This window comes from Cottoperca gobio, chromosome 8 (assembly GCF_900634415.1).
Source record: "Cottoperca gobio chromosome 8, fCotGob3.1, whole genome shotgun sequence".
Classification (NCBI taxonomy): Eukaryota; Metazoa; Chordata; class Actinopteri; order Perciformes; family Bovichtidae; genus Cottoperca; species Cottoperca gobio.
The window spans coordinates 21,872,083-21,893,718 of NC_041362.1; the positions used below are offsets into that span (position 1 = coordinate 21,872,083).

Sequence of the window (21,636 nt, forward strand, 5' to 3'; positions counted from 1 at the left end):
ATATGTGCAAGGGGACAGGCCTTTCACAAGAACTAAATGACTGTTTTTCAATCCGTCTTTTCAGTGTACTTGCAGCTCGAAGTGTTTGACACGGTTAGGTTCAGCCCACCATGCAGGGGGACAGTAAAGCCAGGAGTGATGGGGATCACATGCACACGCACATGCACACCCACACCCACACACCTTTTACTAGGTTTCTAATGGGCTTTACAGTTGCTGGAGGGTCACTACTGCTTTTCACTTCCCGAATTCTAGCGGATTTATAGGCAGTGAGGTCAGCATGGCCTCTGACTGATGTTTGGGAAATGTTGAGGAGTTAGTACTGTAACTGTAGATGTGGAACTCCACTTTTAAAGCTCCAGGGAAGTTTCCAAGTCCGTCTTAAAGAATTTTACAAAGACAGGAGCTGGTAGCCAGAGGTGATGAGACTGTAAACACTTCTCAGTTTGTCCCTGAGGCAATGGTAGTAAAAGGAAAGACTGTGAAACAGATAGTTGCCTGTACTAACAAATGCATGAGAATCACCATATACTGTACAAAATATAGTAGAATGACCTGTAATAAAGAGCTCACCGTCAGCTCTGGTGCTCTTGGGACACACATTTAAAGAGAAACACAGATCTAAGATCCAGTTTCAATCTGACAGCGTGGAGTGGAGGCGAGCTTCACTTCCGTATCTGCTCCTCACATCATTTTTTTGTTTTTGTTTGAATTGTTACAATGAAGCGGCAACCTCCGAGTTTGAAAGGTGAAGCCAATGCAGAAGTACTTTAAACCTGCATTATTTCTAAAGGCCAGCACTGGGGTGTCTCCACTGGTTGCAAAACGAAGTATATTGTATAGAAGTCTATAAGAAAATGTCCTTTCCTCTCACTTGATGTATCAACTTAGTAACATTTTCCTAATGAGTTGTCTCAATCACTGGTTTCAACTCTTCTTCAATACAGCATGATGTTTTAGAGTGTGCAGAACATAAATGTGACATGCATTTATTTACGTTAAAAGAGCATGTGAGTGCAGGAAAAGATGTTTATGGAGGATATCATGTCATGGTCTACAGCTTCACATTCTTTGAGTCACACATGGAAAGAGCATTCCCGGAACACAGAGAGACAGACTGAGTGTGTGAAATAAAAGATGTTTCTTTGGCCTGATGTTTTATTTTAAAGGAGCAAGCACACAAACCACACACACACACAAACACGCACATACACACACACACACACGCACACACACACACACTCACACACACACACACACACACACACACACACACACACACACACACACACACACACACACACACACACACACACACACACACAGGATGACTAACTGTTTGTACTGGTGGAGTACTTGCTAAAACGTCACAGAGTGATGACAGCTTGAAATTGTAATTTTCACCACCTTCATAAATCAAATCGTCAAAAAAGGATACCTATTATCTAATGTAAGGCTACTTAAGAAAAACAGCTGTTTGAATGTAGCTAATAAGGCTTCTGAAGAAGAAAAGGTCAACAATTTCCTCTTAAAAAAGTAAAAGTTGCATAAATGTTACTTCAGCCAGGAATCATTGTCACATAAACTCCTGCTTGTGTACTCAGGGTGTAGTTCATCCTTAAAGTCATTAAAAAAATATCCTCAACCATCAACAGGTACTTATGTAAAACTCCACTGAATGAAAATGTAAGAACAAGACTCAGACTCCACAGCCATGCTAGCAGCTCTTTGGACTCTACTTAGGCACAGTGTTTGGGCTAAATGCTAACATCTGCATGCTAACATGCTCACAAGGATAATGCTACAGTTCAGATGTTTAGAATGGAACGTTGACTGTACTCATCTTAGTTTAGCATGATAGCAGCATGCTAACATTTGCTAATCTATGTTATAAGGTAAGAATACACAACTGCAGTCTGTTTCTCTTGCTGTCATCAGTGGACATCAACACTAATGTGCATTAGCATCCAGTTTCCAATATTACCATAAATCAGTCTTGCTCATTAATTTATTACACATTGCCTGATACAACGTGAGATGTTGAAGAAAGGGCTACCTCAGCATCGACAGGCAACATCTCTGACAGTTAAAATCACTTCTCCATATCATCTTACGGTGTCTCAAAAGTGATGTGAAAGTGTTGTCTGTTATCATTAGTCATAACCTCTTCACACTGGCCTCTTTACACAAATGTAATCAGTTGTAGCAGAACGAGGAAGACAGAGAGTACAGAAACACACACACACACACACACACACACAGTCCTATATATTGACAGGCAAGGAGGTCACATCATGCCTTCAGGAGACTCGGGAGTCCTAACACATGAGAATTATGTCATTTAGATCATTGCCGATGCACAACGTAAATATATACCAGTGCTTGACTGCTCTTGTGGTGTAACAGCTAGAGCAGGGATGAGCAACTTTGAGGATAGGGAGGGCTACAAAAAGTGTGTCCTCACTTCCAGAGGGCTACTTTGCACCCCCCCTCGCAGAGCTCCGATAGATTGAAATTGGCTCGCGGGCCGCACCAAGTGAGGGCGCGGGCCGCCCATCCCTGAGCTAGAAGATGATATGTGTGTGTGTGTGGGTGTGTGGGTGTGTGTGTGTGTGTGTGTGAGTGTGTGTGTGTGTGTGTGGACTCACCGTGGCTGACTGAATGCAGTTTGACTGTTTTGGAGATCTTCTCTTCGTAGTTGGGCGTACATGACTTCCGGCTGACTTTGGACTTGAACAAAGTGTTGACCAGCGTGGACTTCCCCAAACCACTCTGACCTGCAGGCATAAAACCAATGCTTTTAATTATTCTACAAATATGTGTAAGAGAGTTTTGTATTCTGCCATGTCTCCTTATCTGAAGAAGAAACTAAAAGCCCTGCCAACTGTAGTTGGAATAGGTGCTGAGAGACACCACCACTCTCCCTAACCCCCACCACGGGGTATGAGTTCTTAAAGGAATACTTCACTCTTAAAAACAGTCTCATTTGTATATTAATTACTTACCTTGAGCTCTAAATTAAAATTATTTTTGTCTCACTTCTTTGTCTCTCATTAATAACTCATTATTTGATTTAACGAAAGAAGCCAAAGATGTAAAATGTTAAAGCTGCTCTAATAAATAGTTTTAATAAAAGTAGAGATTCTTTAAGTGGACACAAACACCACTTCAAATGAATGCTTCTGGTGCTCTGCGTCTGCTGGATGTATAACCACAAATGGTTTCTAAGATGATAACATGTCAATGTTGTCTTTTCTATTCATACAGCTTTAAGTGATGAGGTCAAAGCCAAGATGGCAAACAGCAACTGTACTGCTGTGCTGCACGATAAAGAAACATTCCTACGTGAGCTTCCTGACTAAAATGGCAAATTGTTTGTTCCAAATTTGTGCGTTGCATATGGTCTCTTTTCATGTTCACATATTCTCAATTCAATAGAGAATCACATAAAGAGACCTCTCTAAGGTGTAAAAACTAAGTAAACAATCAGCAAACTTGAATTAAATATAATTATCATGGGGAAACTTCCTGTTTTCAATCGAACAGCAGGGAAGTGTATATCATCTCTTCGTGTGTCGCAGGAAAGAGCGACAGCACCAACTCTCAAAACCACTTCCTCCTCACAGAATCACACTTCCTCTTCCAATAAGCAAACTATATTATCTCAAAGAGGAAGAGAGCCAGCAGCCCCAAACCATCACACACTCAGCAAACAGACTTTTCAAACACGATGCCACTGTAGATGAGAATTTATTCTTCTAAGTGAAAAGTGAAAATGCAAAGAACTGACAGGAAATCCTTTGACATGTCACACACACACACACACACACACACACACACACACACACACACACACACACACACACACACACACACACACACACACACACACACACACTCCTATATGACCAAGTGTGGACCACTATTTCTAATTAATTTAACAAAAAAAGAAAATATTTATTTAAGTTCTTTTTTCATAAATAAATCATCACCCTGGCTGATGTTTAAATGTATATTCAAATGTTTAAAATGCATAATTTAACAAATTTCCCAGTTACTTTTTTTTAACCTTTACTTACTCTGTTGATACTTCCCCTCACGGTACCACATCTGCTCCCTGAGGCTGGTGCTACATGCACATTCAAATCAGTAATTTTCTCTCAGTTAAATGTATAGCTTAATCGAAGCTTATGACAAACTGTCACACGAGCAGGCTGCAGTGACACAGAGCTGGCCAAAAAGCGGCAAAGCCTCAACACAAACTGATCAGACACAGGCACGACTCACACGACGCGTATGTGCATCACACATAGCACAGTGATGATGTAACATTGATAACAAAGCAGGTGTCGTGTGTGAGACTCACCAACCACCATGATGTTGAACTCGAGGCCGGCCTTCATGGTCTTGCGCCTCATCTGGTCCAGCACTGCCTCAATGCCCACATAGCCAAACAGGTCAGTGCCACGGATGAAGCTCATCTGCAGGCCTGGCACAGACGGGCACAGCTCCATCTTCACCTCTGCGTCCAGCTTCATCTCCATCTCTTTCTTCAGTTCTCTTTCCTCCATGCCCTTCTCCTTCCCCTTCTCCTCCATCTCGGTACAGACCTCTACACAGTTCTCCTCTGTTTCTGTCATGGAGTTCTGGGTGTCCATGTTGGCTGGTTGTCCTTGGCACTTGCCCTCATCTTCACGCTCTTGTCCCATGATGCCTCTCTCCTCTCTCTCCTCCATTGGGCTGAGCGGGTCCGTCTCCAGCACTCCAGCAGTTTCTGTTGATAACGAAATAGGTGAAGATCAGAGAGAATTGTAGACATAGTTTCTACTGATTTGGCTTTCGGGAGGTTCAAGTTACATTGTTGGATTGTAAAAGCTGATAGTTTGCATTCTGCATCATCCTCAACATCTTACACTTTACAATTGACAAAGTGCTCCACGGTGGACAACCTGTGTGTATATTTGTGGTTTTAGGGGGGGTGATGTGCTGTACAGTTATCACTGCAGGGTAGGTGGGGGTCATGCCCCACAGCAATATGTGAATTATGTAATGTTGATAACTTAAATATAAACCAGTGCAGTACTGCTCTTGTTGATTAACCCATATATATGTGTAATCACTGCGTTTGTCAGTGTAACAGCTGGAGGTTGATCACTTTTGGAAACTGGATCTATTGTCACTTAACGGCGTCACCGTGAACTCACCAGGATATTCATGTTGATAGTCAAAGCAATTCTGACACATGCGTGTGCACCGCATTGTTTCTGGTGCATAGTCCTTATAGCCTCAAAGAAAAAGTTGCTACTGTCTGCTACTTCATCACCATGGACTCCATGGATCACCAGAACGTGGCGCTGCAGCGCCTGGCCGGTGGAGGCTTTCAACTCCCATAAATCTCAGTCAGATAAAGGACCAATGAGTCAGGCTGACTAGACAATAACCCCTCTGCCCCTGGACTCTCTGCTACTAGGGGATGGAGAGGTGGGGGGCAGGGTAACAAGGCAGATGCTTTTTGGTCATTTTACATTTGTAAGGAAGATGGCATTCCCTTCATATCACCCAAAAACTGACCATCCATGTAGCTACTGTTTAATACTGATCATACAGAGAGATGCTGTAAGAATAACCACTTGTTTGTTTCTGCAAAACAAGCTTGAAACGGACTTTGTGGCAGGTGTGAGTGCATTTGAATTCAAAGAGGAGGCTGACTGTCAGGTGAGGTGGTTGGTTAGGCTACTTCCAGATTATATCAGGCTGTCTACATATGGAGCCCAGCTGATTTACTGGTGCAGTGTGAGTGAGGTTTGCAGGTTTGGTAGTTGTACAGGGACCAAAAAGACTGTGGCAACCTGTTACACATACACTCCACAGCAGTGTTCTGGGCGGATGTGGTTTGTCAGAAAATAGTTCCAGCACATATCCACAACCTGTCATATTTGTGTTTGGATGATACAACAAGATATAACATGTTTGTGCACTTTAAAGATGTTGGTATTTATGCACTTTGGAAGGAGGCAGGCTAGCTGCTTCCTGTCTATGCTAAGCTAGGCTAACCAAGTCCTGACTCTAGCTCATTACTTAATACACAGACAAGAGGCTAATATACATCTGCTCTCACACACACACACACACACACACACACACACACACACACACACACACACACACACACACACACACACACAGACACGCACACACTGAAGGACTTAGCTGGTCTAAGTAACTGAAGTTTATCATTATGTGTGTGTGTGTGTGTGTGTGTGTGTGTGTATGTGTATTTGTGTGTGGTCTGTGCTGTGCTGTAAGAGGATTGGATGGCACCCCCTGTGAACTTGTAGTTGTGTGTGTGTGTGTGTTTGTGTGTTTCTGTATGACTCATCGAGCTGTACCATTTTACTGGGCACACACAGCCAAGCCACACTCACGCAAACACACACACACACGATGCACACAAAAGCTGTTGGTTCGTGTTAGTCCACATAATTTAATCAGCTATAAATATCCAACTGTACAACCATTGGAACAGAACTAATCCCCATGAGTCAGGACACAAATCTGAGTGTCAATCATTCTGTTTTACACTCGACTCAAGCAGGAAGTGTTTTACTATCACAAATAATATGAACAAAGCCCAGATGTAAACATACTTGTTGTTAGGTTTAACACTTCTTAACCAGTGTTTTTACCAGGCAGGGAGGGTCTAAAAAAAATGCAGTATGTTGCATTATGGGAAATGTGTGATGTGTTTGTGAAGCTTGACTAGGGATTAAAAGTCAAAATATCTTGTGCGTATATTTGAACCATTATTACCTCCACCAAGGAGGGCTACAATCATGACACTTGGTATGGTACGGGGTCGCCGTTTCAGGCTAAGTATATTGGTCCTTATACCGTTGCTGAGAAAGTGTCAGAGTTGAATTATATCATCGCAACGCCAGTTAGGAGAAAGTTAACGCAACTCTGTCACATTAATTTACTAAAACCATACTATCAGCGTGTGTCTGATGCTGATAGCATGAATAAAGATGGGGTGCTCTATGTCCGTTGCGCGTGAGGACGATGGGGTGCCAGAGCCGGATGACAGTTTGTTGTACGGACGTTTGAAAAATTCTGAGTCGCTTTGTAATTTGGACAAGCTACTCTCCACATGTCAGAATCAAAACGGAGTGAATTGTGTGCACTTTTGCATAAATATCCCTGTTTATTTGGTGACATTCCCTCTCGTACCACATGGATAGAACACGACATTGATGTCGGAGACATGCAACCGATTAGACAGCGGTTCTATCGTATGTCACCTGAGAAGCGCAGCCAACTAGATGCTGAGATTGCATACATGTTACAAAACAATATAGCTGTGCCGTCAGCATCAAGTTGGGCCTCTCCTTGTATTTTGGTACCAAAGCCGGACAAAACACCATTTATTTGGTGCCAACAAGCCTTTGAAAATGTTAAATCACTCTTGTGCTCTTCCCCTGTGCTAGCAGCTCCAGGTTTTCATAAAACATTTATGCTGCAGGTAGATGCCAGTCAAGTGGGTGCAGGTGCCGTCTTGCTCCAGGAGGATGACCAAGGAGTGGTGAGATCGGTCAGCTTCTTTTCAAAGAAGTTCACAAGTTATCAGTCCAACTATTCCGTCATAGAGAAGGAAGCATTGGCACTGATTTGGGCTCTACAGCATTATGTATATGTAGGAGCAGGGGGAACATCGCTGGTGGTTTACACTGATCATAACCCTTTCATTTTCTTGCAGTCTCTTAGATGTTCGAATCAGAGACTTATGAGATGGTCTGTGTTTTTGCAGTCCGACGACCTTGACATTAGACACATTAAGGGAAGGGACAATGTCGTAGCATTTTCACGTGCTCCTCTGCTCTGAGTTCTCCTGTCTCTGAGCGCTTGACTAATTTCTACTGCCTTTCTAAACCTGTTTTTACTGTTTCGCGTTCTCTTAATCTGCTTCTCAGGTACCGGGGTTGCTGAGGATATGGGGGGTAAAGTGGCAGGCCTAGGGGCATGTAGAATTAAGAGTTGTGTGTGTGTATATGTTGTGTTTTTTGTTTTTTTCACTTGAGTCCCGATTTTTGTACTTGGGGATGGTGATACAGTGCTGATGGCCCAATGGGACAGCCCCTGCTTAACCTGTCTTGTGTCAGTCACTGTGCTGTATATCTTGTCAGTGGAGCTGATGACAGTGTCCGTCTGATCTGGAGCACCTGGGCGCAGCGCACCTCAGGACCATAAAAGGCCAGCATCCGCGATGCTGCTCTCTCTCTCCCTGCCTGAGCCAGGAAACCGCAGGTTTTTGGCATTGTCTTTTGTTTGCATACCTTGCTGTGCAAGTTACGTCTTTGTTTACAAATAAATCCCTTATATATTTTACCCTTTGGTGTCCTTATCGTCTGTTTGTCCTGCCCTAGAGCCGGGGTTGTGACAAAGGGTGTAGCATGGGCGAAGGGAGAACCCATTACATTTAGCAGCGCATCTGAATTACGGAGCAAATACACGCATTATTTCTCACTTACAAAACGTGCTCGGTGGAGTTCTCCGAGTGCCCTTCTAGTTTTATTTATGCGTCTCCTGTGAGTCCTCCCAACCTTATGAAGGTGCAACACTAAACAACTGGAGTGACCCTTTACATGGACCTGTATCACTCACTAAGATATTATGAGAAACATAGCTTGAAATACCTCGATGAATTCTCATGCATGTAAATGTCATGGACTGCTTTTAAATAATGCGTCATCAGTTATAACTTATTGCAGTTTATTCTGTAATATATAGTAGTTTTAAAACCGAATCCGAATCATTCTGTGAAAGATGGGATAGGATATGTTGACAATATCTTTGGCTAATTTGGTGTTAGCTGATCAGCATGTGGCTCAATATGTAACTGTGAAGACATGGAATGAAAAGCAAAGACAATAATATGGAGACACAGAGACAGTAGAAGACAAAGGAACCCATGGAGTTTGTGGTGACTAGAGACGCATGTGAAAAGCAAACAGTGTGTCCAACCACAGGAGAGAGAGACTGGCAGCGTTTGCTCAGGGCGGCAAACTGACAAATGAAAGGCAAGAAAGAGAAAGACAGAAGGAGACAAGCTTCTCTTTCTAATGCAGGGCAGTTTCTATCTTACAATACACACACACAGCAGTAATGTATTAGCAAAGTACAGAAGAATCACAAACATGTTGTGGGTCATGTCCAGGACCTTGTAAGATAGTAAGTGAGAATACACAGCAGCATACACACCTCCTTCTCTGACGAGTACATTGATTTCACTTTTATCTGGTTTGCAATACTATTAATAACCTCACTGGTAGAGGGGTAACCCACACATACTGGTTTTAATTAGCTCCACCTTTTCAGTCTTGTTACAGCTGGTGCACATACCACCATAAAAGCACAGGCCTGAGGTCATTCTAGAACATAACTAGTTAATATGATGTGGTATCTGAAGGTCACACTTCAAAGCAGGAGAAACGCCTGCCATCATAGGAAGGGTGGAGACAAGGTAGTGGCGGACATTTCGTTAGACAGTGTCTCCTTGAACGCATTAGCAGTGCTGTGTTTGGTTGTAAACAAAGTGTCTTTTTGTGAGTGTGACGACACAGAGAGGCGACTGTTCGCTCAACAATGAAGGCTCCTGAAGAGGTTAGTGTAGATGCTGCAATAGGTAGTGTGCAAAGACGTGACAAAACTGTGTGACGTATGCGTGCGACACCATGTTGGTTGGAAAACAAATCAACAATGGCATCTTAAGCGAACAACAACAACAATACAACTTTTACTTCTTCAAAGTATTTTGACTCTCTGGAGTCCTCTGCAAAGGCAAGATTCAGAGAAAAAGTCCAAATTTGCGGCCTTGACCCGTACACGCTAAAGCCGTCGGATTATATTGAGGATTTAGAGTCATTACCGCCGATTGAATATCCTGATATTGTGAACTACCTTGTGCTACAAACGTCGTGGGCAACCAACGCACAAATGAAGGCATACAAGAGCTTAGATGCTTATCATTTCTTTGTTTCTGGCTGGGTTGGTAGACCAGTGAAAGATGACAGGGTGCTCGTCCATGCCATGCGAGATACACCGCTCAAGCCGTGGTTTGTGAGTGAGAAGAGCGGCGATGTTATCCTCGCACACTGTGATTGTGTGGCGGGAGTAAGCGAAGCATGTTCTCACATTGGTGCTTTTCTTTTCGCAAGTGAAGTAGTCTCAAGAATAAGCCAAACAAAAACATGCACAGAAGAAAAGAGCAAATGGCTGCTATCATAAAGCTTTGCCACTTCTCCTAGTGACGAGAAGTAAGGTCTTACAGTGTTCGGGTATAGCATAAGCAGAAATGTTTAACGTAAACATTGAAAACATAGCTTTAGCATGAGCTCTTACCAAATATAAAGTGGACGCCACACACACGGGTGAATTGTGCTTTTTCTTCTATTAAATCCTCACGAGTTATGTTGCTAAACCACAGCTTACGGCGTTTGGTAGACAGCAATTCATCCCTCTTTTGTGGATCGTTGTTTTTGATGATTTTAGGAAATCTAAAGAACCGTTTCTCTGGGTCACAAGTAGCGTTATTACCACAATTATACACTGTGCACAAGGTTGGCATTTTCTTTCAATCTTAGACGTTTAAATACAAAGAAAATTACGAAGCGTTGCAGCAACTCACACGTGAACGGCCGCCGTCTTGATTGTGTATACCAACCAACATGGCTGACTTCCGGGTTGGGAAATAAGCGTGACGTCACATGCACACGATCTATAGAGTATTTCTTCATTAAAAGAAGATACACTGAAGGCCTTTCTCAATGGAAAATATATTTTTGCTTGGCTCAAGACTGATATAGTCAAGACTTCATTGACAATCACTGCCAAGTACTTGCCAGCCCTTTTCTAAACCATGTCTCAGATGGCTCTGAGTAACAAACTTTCTGATGTGTAAGGTTGGTTTCCACAGCCAACCAACCAACCAACCGACAAGCACTTCTGATGAAGAAAACTGGCCCATATAAATCTTATTCCATGTTTTCCTTGCGGTTTCCGCATGATTCAATTTCCGATAAGGCTTCAAAAACATGGATTGTGATTCAGAAGGTTGACAGGATCCACACAGAACATCAGCACACTGCAGCATCCTCACACTATAACATGTTTTAACCTGTAGTTCTCAATGTTTCCTCAACATCATCCTCTAAACAATGACATGACAAAGTTCAGGTGATGACTAAGAAGCAGCACACCTACACCAACGGCCTCGCCCGCTGTGTTCCTTAAAGGTGTTAATGCTCTCATGAATATCTAAATATGAAGCTGAGTTTGGTTAGATGGGGGAGCCATCAGCCATCACATGTTGAAACATTTGGGCTGAGAGTGATTATCACTTCGAAACCATTGACACAATGTTTGCATTTACCAAATGGTGCAAAGACACAATGGTCCGTCATCTATCACCTCACCACACATTTAAATTGAGAAAGTATCCCCATTTAAAATCCTGATTTAAAGCCATAAAGACGTTGTTGAAAAACCCATCAGGACTGATGAGGAACGTGGCAGCTGAGCATCTGTGAAGCTCTGTTTCTGTCTGAATGGGGCTTTGGTCAGACTCCCAACTATGACGTGCCAAACTCACTCAGTGCTTGTCAATGACAGCTTAGGTGTCAACTCTACTCAAGTCCCACCCCCCCCCCCAGTCTTTTTAGTCATGTTCGGCTTAAAATGTACGTTTGAAACAAATTATTTTGTGTAACGTCAAGGCAAAAGTCTAGAGATAGGTGCGATGAACTCTACAAATTGAGGTATGGTGCGCACTTTGAGACAGTCTGCCCTTAAAGGCATTCAGCTGTTGGACTCAGTTGTACACAACAAAGGTGACGGAGTCGTTGTGGGATGAATATTAAAAAAAAGAGCTTCAGCAATGTTAAAATGTGACAAATTGTCAGTGTGATCGCGCCCTCTGAATGAGTTTTTAAGATGTTGTTAGACAATTTGACGAGCCCTTTGTTTGAAGCTGACTGAGGCCTTCAGTCAGACTCTATACCTTGACAAGCCCAAGCTAAGCCCAGCTCACTCAAGCCTGCCAATGACAGACCATGTTAGCTTAGGTGTGAAGCCAAACTACGTCCGTCAACTGAACTCCCCCAGGGCTTGTTGAGCTTGACCTGACACAGCCTGAACTTACTACACATGATGAGTCATGATTATGAACAATTTGTGTGGAGTTCCAAAGAGGTAGAGCATTTAACACAAAACTTGTGATTAGAGTTTGGGACGTGGATAAAGTCAGAAGTAGACAGATTTAGTACAATTAATTTTGCAGTGAACCTGCTAAAGTATGAAGCATAGATCTACATGTCCACAAGTATTAAGCAGGGAGTCTCTGGCCTCTTATAAATCTGTAGCTTTGTGGGTGAGTTTACATACTCTGATGTACATACTACGCATGACTGACGAAGTACTTAATTTCCTGTTGCACAGTTTGCAGCTGGAGTACAGAATAACTCTGCTTGTGTTATTATTTAAACATGGTATGTGTTGTTGATTCCATATCTATCGCCCACAATGCATCAGAGGGCATTTGAATAAAGTTGAGCTTCTCTCAGTTTTACCCTGTAGAGCGTCTGGTCGCCTTTTAAATCGCTGTAGTTCAGCGGTCGCCGCTGTGCCGCTTTTTAGTCTTTGAGTCTGTATGTGTGGATGGCACATTGGATTTTGTACTCCCCAAATGAATTGTTGAGTTCTGGGAATTACAAATAAGGCCTAGTCCACATGCACATGAGTAAAAAACTGGCTTTTTCCTCCATCATTCCCTAAAAAGAAATCACTGTTTAAAAAATGTCTCTGTCCCCATGACAAGTGGGCTGGTTGGGCCACACACCCCGGCGACGCTATTTTGGTCACGTCCGCACGAAATGTCGCCTCATTTGTGATGCCTCACAAAAGGAGATTCAACCGCACACTCTGACGTTAAAGGCCAAAAACAGAGTTTCGGAAAATCTTGGCCCTCGTCGCAGTTTTACAAAATCTCTGTTTTCAGTGATCTTAGACACCGCGAAGACGAAAGGCCAAATCACAAAGATAAATCTATGTTTACAAATATACCTGTGTAAATGTGGACTAGGCCTTAGTCTGATGAGAAATCAAACTTGAGCAGTCACATGATCAGGTTGGAATAAAACAAACTAGAAGTAGACTATCTAGATTATCTAAAACGCTATATTTGGCAGCCAAACTGGAAGTCATTGCACCCAAACTGTTGCCCATAATCACAAATTGTACAGTGAAACTGTGCAAAACTACAGCAAGTGGACTACTGTGGGTCATAGTTGAAGCAAGAAGTGAGTCTGTGAACTATAATAATGTTACGGTTCACCTTCATTTTCTCTTCCTAAGAGTTTGGGCTAACCGGGAGATTTGTTTGTTTGTTTATTTCCAACCTTTCGGGTCGTCTGACTGCTCTGGTTTCTTGACTCATGTGATTTTCTAACCTTCAACACCATTTTGATGAGAATAGCATCATCAATGCTGTATAATGGCACCAATGAAAATAAGATCCAAGTTTGAATAAACCTGAATGATCCTTTAACCATATATATAATGCCAACTCTCACACAAAACTGACGATGATAAAATAGACATGACCTGGTTAAATGGATGCAATTGAATATTATACCATGATATAAACGCTGTAACAATTAGTTGATTTATTAATAAGATGATCGACAGAAACTGTATCTGCAAATATTTTTGGTCGGCTTGGATAACGTAACGGTCATTCTCCACAGTTTGTAGACCACATGACTTTTTGATGAATTAATTTAATGAATCAAGAAAAAAGTCTCCAAATAAATCAATAATTCAAATAATTGTTAGTCGCAGCCTTACTGTGTTTACTATTTAATTTAATGGGGTATGAAAGTATATATTGGGAGGAAAAATAAAAAAGAGCCTTAAAATAACGGCAGCTTGCTACATAGTATAGAAATAAATATTTGAATAAAATATCAAGATTTTAACATTATGTAATGCATAAATATCAATCTTCTATTAGCATACCATTTGATATAGTTTTGTGATATGGAACATGTTACAGAGAGTGGAATATGGAGAAGTGAGCAAAGCAGCAATTGAAAATGTGCTTGGTATTCATAGAGACACTTCAGTGTTCACTTTGTACGTGTTTTAAAACCTCAACGTCTTGTATACAGAGCAGAAGTTCCAGCACTTTCTGAGTGTCGCAGCCACGGTTCACTTCAGTTTAGAGCAACAACACTGACGCTTAGGATCACTTTGATTCAAAAGTTAGTAAAGAAGCCAGCCGAGGCCTAACAACCCTCCCACCCCCATCCTGACCGCCAAAGTGGACCAGTCCTGTCAGCTTTCATTGTTAGCCCAGGAGACTGAGAGTACCCCACCAATATCCATGGGGGATGAGGGACAAAACAAAATCCTACCTTCTCTCATTCACAAAAGCCAGTTGTATGACTCCCTGGTTGGCAGTGAAGGGCTCTGAAAAGATGGAAGATCTGTCTCTGCTCACTAAACTCCTCTTTCTGCAAAGTTTGTCCGCCGCAGTTGTGATGGTCTCTCTCTGTCAGTATCTTTCCCTCTCTTACTGCCTCTCTCCCTCTCTCTGCCTCTCGCTGATGTCAGGAGGAGTGTGGGGAGAGGAGAAAGAGTGAGAGAAGAGAGAGAGAGAGAGAGAGAGAGAGAGTGAGAGGGGGCTGTTGGTGGCTAAAAGCAGCTCCAGGATCCATTCACATGCAAATGGCCCAAGAAGCTTCCACTAATCCCTGAGAGGAGAAGGACTCGCCTCCCCCTCCTCCCCCCACTTCTCCCCCTCCCCCGTCACAATCATTTACCCAGCCGTGGCTGAGCTGTCAGTCAGTGTGGGATGGAGGTGCTGGGCAGTTCCAAGTGGCTCTGGAACTGACCTATAACACCAATTACTGTGGTTGAATTCATCTGTGATTCCTTAAAGGGACATCAGCATGTCCACTCTCCCCAACTTCTGCTTTTATCATTTCTTCTCTCTCTTTATCTCGCCTTTTTCAAAGTTCTATTTTGGACCGTCCAATATGTTTGGCTTGGCTTTTGGATCTAAAATCTCTGTCAACAGTTTCTTCTGTGTTACTATGTACCCTGTTCAGTTTGCTGTCTATGACATGTACTACTGGATGAAAGTAGGTTTAATAAAGGTTGAACTTTGATCCATTTAGCACCTGCTCGATGCATTTGTTGTCGAGGAAAATTATTTCTGCAGCTTGCATCAGAAAATGGAAAGTCCCTATCAAAGAAGATGCACATAATACGTCTGTAGCCGCCAAATGTCCCCAAAGATCAAAACAAAACATTGAGACATATGTACAATATTATACATGTAACCACATATCTTTTACGTTGACACTGTCTCTGTCACTGTGCTGCAGTCATTTCTTTGTGTTTGATAAAGACTATTAATTGTAACTTATCTACTAAGTATCAGAAGTCCTAAAACAAGATACTTGAAGAAGCAAATGACCAGAACTAATAAAAACTTTAACTGCCAAATGTTGTCACTGAACGTTGAGGCAGGCATCACGGCCAGGTCATGTGATGAGTTTCTGCACCAGTAAAGAGAACTTAAGGTTTGGTTTTGTGGAGTCTTGCAGCTGGCAGAGGTGGTGCAAGTCTCTGCAAGCTGTAATCAATGTATCTGTCATTACAATGTTACTTATTAATTCATTAACACATTCCCTTCACTATTACTTTGAACATGTGTATTTGCATGTGTCTTGACAAGTAGTAAATGTATTCTGTCATATATTAATAAAGATATATTATCCTCAGCTGACAGATGTGCAGCTAAATCACACGTTTTGTTGTGTTCTATAGTCAGAAACAGAGGGAAACATGTCTTTACACACAGGAAGAGGCAGAGGGAGAGAGAAACATTTGAATAAAGTGAAGAAAAATGGGGTGTGACCGTATGAACATTATTTTCACGTCAACACTAATAAAAGTGTCACAAAGTCAAGAGCACAGCTTTGTGTTGTGAGCGGAAGCATCTTATCTGATTTACTGTACATCTGGTGAACTGTGTCACACACTGCAGTGTAATTCTACTTATTATTCCCCCACATTAAAACAGCCTGATCAAATGTTAGTTAACTGATTCATATTCCCTGCCTCTGGATCTCACCACTTTGGGACCAAAAAGACATCCACAAACCAAAATAATCTTCTGTTCAAGAAGTAGTGCTGTTAATGTCTGACGATCACAGCTACTCACTGTCTCTCATATCCACTGTTGGATTTTGTTGCCCTTCATCTCTTTTAATTTTAGACATCAACAAAAGACTAATTAAAGCTGGTTTCTAATCCGTAAGTGTTATTTTGTTAACACATGCGTCACTGTGGTTACAGTATCAAGAAAGATGATGGGAAACAACTTTAAATTTATTGAGGTTGTTTGGACATACTGAGTTTGCAGCTTTTATAATTAAAAGTAACTTCTTTTCACCACTCCCTTTAGGTTTCTCTGCGGTCCTGTTCAGAATGTGTCTGACAGACAGTCACTGCAGGTCATAAGCAGCATCTCCTGCACTACAAACCCTGAGGCTTCTTTGTTAGGACTAAACGCAGCGAGAGGTGGCTGATAAATGCTTCTGGTTCTGTATGATGACTAAAGATATGAAATATTAGAAATCAGTTATCATAAAGTTATTGTTATGGAAACATTTGGTAACACTTTCTACACCATGTCTAAAATGCATTATAATCTTATAGCGCTGTATAATTATAGTTATAAGCACTCTCATAAGAAATTAATATTCAGTATGCTTCATAAGGGTGTAAGATCAAGTTTCCTAATACTTCATAACCACTGACTCCTCAATGATTCCTATAGTTGTACTACATTATAATCTTTTTATGATGCATTATAATCCCTGTTATGATTCTTTGTGATAAGCAGCTTTTACAGTGACCAAGATCATTATAATGTGCAATACATGTTAGGAAACAGAGTAGATCCCATTATTGCATGTTCTTGTCACACAGAAGACAAACTGAACTGATGAAACTCAGGAAGAGGAAACTCAGAAACACACTCTTAACAGGCCGAGCGTCTATCTAGGAAATCTCTGTATTTTTCATTATAACCTTATTGCTAACCAGTCCCATGTGCAGACCTTCTAACAAGTATTGTGTGTATCTCAAACCTGTCTGCCCGGTTACGGTAAGCGCGTCATTTCCGGTTGTTAATGTTTCTGTGTTGTTGGTAGCATACTTCGGCAGCTCCAGCTTGACCCAGTTAATGTTGTTATATTCTTGATCACATCGGCTAATTACCTGTCATCTATCTAAACCTATACTTGTACTTCCTAAGCACTTACAACTCTCTCCTTATCCTCCTTCCAACCAGGTTGCTGTTTCTAACAGATTCTCCCCACTCAGTGACACACCAGCTGAGAAGCCAACTCTGGTTATCGGTAGCTCAATTTTGAGATACGTTCATTTTGAGACACCAGCGACGACAGTCACGTGCATTCCGGGGGCCAGAGCGGGCGACATAGAAGCACATTTGAAACTGCTGGCTAAGGCTAAACGTAAATACAGTAAGATTGTTATTCACGTCGGCGGTAATGACACGCGATTGCGTCAATCGGAGTGTACTAAAGTTAATGTGGAGTCGGTGTGTACATTTGCCAAAACAATGTCGGACTCCGTAGTTTTCTCTGGTCCTCTGCCAAATCTTTTGAATGATGACATGTTTAGCCGCATGTCATCATTCCGTCGCTGGCTCTCACGGTGGTGTCCAGATAATGATGTGGGCTTCGTAGACAATTGGCGGACTTTCTGGGGAAGGCCTGGTCTGATTAGGAGTGACGGCATCCATCCTACTTTGGCTGGAGCAGATCTCATATCCGATAATATTACACAGTCTATTAGTGGACCTAATCCATGACAACCCAGAGTTGAGACCAGGACAAAGAGTTGTAGTCTTACACACTTCTCTGTGCTTCTTTCCGGGCAGTCACCCACTCAAATCCCCATAGTGACTGTGTCTGCCCCACGACCACTGAAACTAATCAAGTCTATGGTTAACAGAAGAGGAGTTATACATGAAAACCTAATTAAAATAAACACCACCGCTGCAAAAGTGCAACTAAATCAAAAAATTAAATGTGGGCTCTTAAACATCAGATCTTTATCAACGAAAGCTGGATTGGTAAATGATTTAATATCAGATAATAAGATTGATTTATTTTGTCTCACTGAAACCTGGCTGAGACATGAAGAATATGTCAGTCTAAATGAATCTACTCCACCTGGTCATATTAATACTCACATTCCTCGAGGTACTGGCCGAGGAGGTGGAGTTGCGGCCATATTTGACTCAAACCTCTTGATCAATCCTAAGCCTAAACTAAAATATAACTCTTTTGAAAGCCTTGTTCTTACGCTCTCAAACCCAACATGGAAAACAATAAAGCCAGTTTTATTTGTTACTGTGTACCGCGCTCCTGGTCCGTATTCTGAATTTCTATCTGAATTCTCAGAATTTTTATCAAATTTAGTCCTTAAAACAGATAAAGTAATTATTGTAGGTGACTTTAATATTCATGTGGATGTTGATAGTGACAGCCTTAATAATGCATTTATCTCAATATTAGATTCAATTGGGTTCAGTCAAAATGTACATGAACCAACTCACTGTTTAAACCACACTCTGGACCTTGTTCTGGGATATGGTGTTGAAATTGAAAGTTTATCAGTGTGTCCACATAATCCTCTTTTATCAGACCATTTTTTAATAACTTTTGAAGTCCTGTTACTGGACTACAAGCCAGTAGGCAAAATATCCTACGCTCGATGTTTATCTGAAAGTGCTGTGACTAAATTTAAGGAAGTGATTCCATCAGCACTTAATTCAATACCAGAACTCAATATCAATATAATGGAGGACTCCAATGCTAACTTTAGTCCCTCCCAAATTAATAATCTTGTTGATAGTGCTGCAGCCTCATTGCGAATAACACTCGACTCTGTCGCTCCTCTAAAGAAGAAGATCATAAAACAGAAAAAGAAAGCTCCATGGCTTAATTTACAAATCCGCAAACTAAAACAAAAGTCGAGAAATCTTGAAAGTAAATGGCGTTCCACTAAATTGGAAGAATTTCGTTTAGTCTGGTTAGATCATCTTAAAACGTATAAGAAGGCTCTCCGTAATGCCAGAGCAGCTTATTACTCTTCCTTAATAGAAGAAAATAAGAACAACCCCAGGTTTCTTTTCAGCACTGTAGCCAGGCTGACAGAGAGCCACAGCTCTACAGAGCCTTCTGTTCCTATATCTCTCAGTAGTGACGACTTCATGAGCTTCTTTAACGATAAAATTATAATTATTAGAGACAAAATGAATCTCCTCCTGACCTCAATTGGTAATGACTTAACTTCAACTGTTGGAATTTTAAAAACATCTGTAACTCCTGAAATATATCTAGACTGTTTTACTCCAATCAACCTTAACCAACTAACTTCAACAATCTCATCGTCTAAACCATCAACCTGTCTTTTGGACCCGATTCCAACTAAACTGTTTAAAGAAGTTTTACCCTTAATTAACACTTCGTTATTAAATATGATCAACCTGTCTCTATTATCTGGCTACGTACCAAAATCCTTTAAAGTAGCTGTAATAAAACCACTTCTTAAAAAGCCTGGTCTTGATCCAGAGGTTTTAGCCAACTATAGGCCGATATCTAACCTTCCCTTTCTCGCTAAAATCCTTGAGAAAGCAGTCGCAAAACAGTTGTGTGACTTTTTACATAATAATAGTTTATTTGAGGTTTTTCAATCTGGATTTAGAGTTCATCATAGCACAGAGACGGCACTGGTGAAAGTTACCAATGACCTTCTATTGGCATCAGACAAAGGACTTGTCTCTGTTCTTGTCTTGTTAGACCTCAGTGCTGCTTTCGACACTGTTGATCATGACATTCTACTACAGAGACTGGAACATTGTGTTGGCATAAAAGGAACCGCACTAAGCTGGTTCAAGTCCTATTTATCTGAGCGATCTCAATTTGTACTTGTTAACGATAAATCCTCCATGACAGCCAAAGTCAGTCTTGGAGTTCCGCAGGGTTCTGTACTTGGACCGATTCTATTCACCTTATATATGCTTCCTTTGGGCAATATTATAAGGAACCACTCTATAAACTTTCATTGTTATGCGGATGATACCCAATTATATCTATCAATTAAACCAGATGAAACCAATCAATTGGCTAAACTTCAAGCATGCCTTAAGGACATAAAAACTTGGATGTCTAGCAACTTTTTGATGTTAAACACAGACAAAACTGAAGTTATTATACTTGGCCCTAAACGCCTCCGAAACGCATTTTCTAATGACATAGAAGCTCTGGATGGCATTAACTTGGCCTCCAGCACCACTGTAAGGAATCTTGGCGTCATCTTTGATCAAGATCTGTCGTTTAACTCCCACATAAAACAAATCTCAAGGACTGCCTTCTTTCATCTACGTAACATTGCAAAAATAAGACACATCCTGTCTCAAAATGATGCAGAAAAACTAGTCCATGCATTTGTTACTTCAAGGCTGGATTACTGCAACTCATTGTTATCAGGTTGTCCCAAAAAGTCGCTTAAGACTCTTCAGTTGATTCAAAATGCAGCGGCACGTGTATTGACTAGAACAAGGAAACGGGATCATATTACTCCTGTATTAGCTGCTCTGCACTGGCTCCCGGTAAAATACAGAATAGAATTCAAAATCCTTCTCCTGACTTACAAATCAATTAAAGGTCAGGCTCCAGCATATCTTAAAGATCTCATAGTACCTTATAAACCAACTAGAGCATTACGCTCCCAGACTGCAGGGTTACTTGTGGTTCCTAGAGTCTCTAAGAGTACAATGGGAGCCAGAGACTTCAGCTATCAAGCTCCTCTCCAGTGGAACCAGCTTCCAGTTTGTGTTCGGAAGGCAGACACACTCTCCACATTTAAGAGTAGGCTAAAGACTTTCCTTTTTGATAAAGCTTATAGTTAGGGCTGGCTCAGGTTTGCCCTGGATCAGCCCCTAGTTATGCTGCTATAGGCTTAGACTGCCGGGGGACACCTCCCTGCTCTCTTCCTTCTCTCCCTCTCTCTTCTTCTCCCTCTCTATCTGTATGCATTTATGTAAATGTATGTTACTAACTCACCATCCGGGGTATCATCCCCGGAGTGTCTGTCTCTCATGTGGCAGGTTGCCACTGATAAAGTTTACGTCAGGATCATGAATCGTGACAGCGCCTGCTGACCTGGTCCTGCTGGACACCGGGAAGCCTTATTGACATTTTCCTGGATTCATCCAAACTTTCTATTTCTTTTTTTTCCAACACAACATAATTTCTGTCAAATGTTGTATTTGTACTATGTTGTTTATCCTGTACACACGACATCTATTGCACGTCTGTCCGTCCTGGGAGAGGGATCCCTCCTCAGTTGCTCTCCCTAAGGTTTCTTCCATTTTTTCCCTTTTAATTTTGGGGTTTCTTTTAGGAAGTTTTTCCTTGTGCGATGTGAGGGTCTAAGGACAGAGGGTGTCGTAACCTGTACAGTCTGTAAAGCACACTG

At 41.6% G+C, this 21,636-nt stretch overlaps 1 protein-coding gene across 3 annotated transcripts in view; it reads right to left on the bottom strand.

Moving 5' to 3' along the window:
- Nucleotides 1-21,636, bottom strand: part of septin12 (septin 12) — a 52,007-nt gene that overhangs the window by 11,448 nt on the left and 18,923 nt on the right. For 2 of the 3 annotated variants that reach the window (XM_029437425.1, XM_029437426.1), the window contains exons 2-3: nt 4,367-4,774; nt 2,649-2,777 (exon numbers count right to left, since the gene is read on the bottom strand). In XM_029437425.1, the coding sequence (XP_029293285.1) occupies nt 2,649-2,777; nt 4,367-4,774 (537 nt within the window). Of the gene's footprint in view, nt 1-2,648; nt 2,778-4,366; nt 4,775-14,465; nt 14,659-21,636 lie in introns of those variants that run through there. The other variant, XM_029437427.1, reaches the window with a different exon arrangement.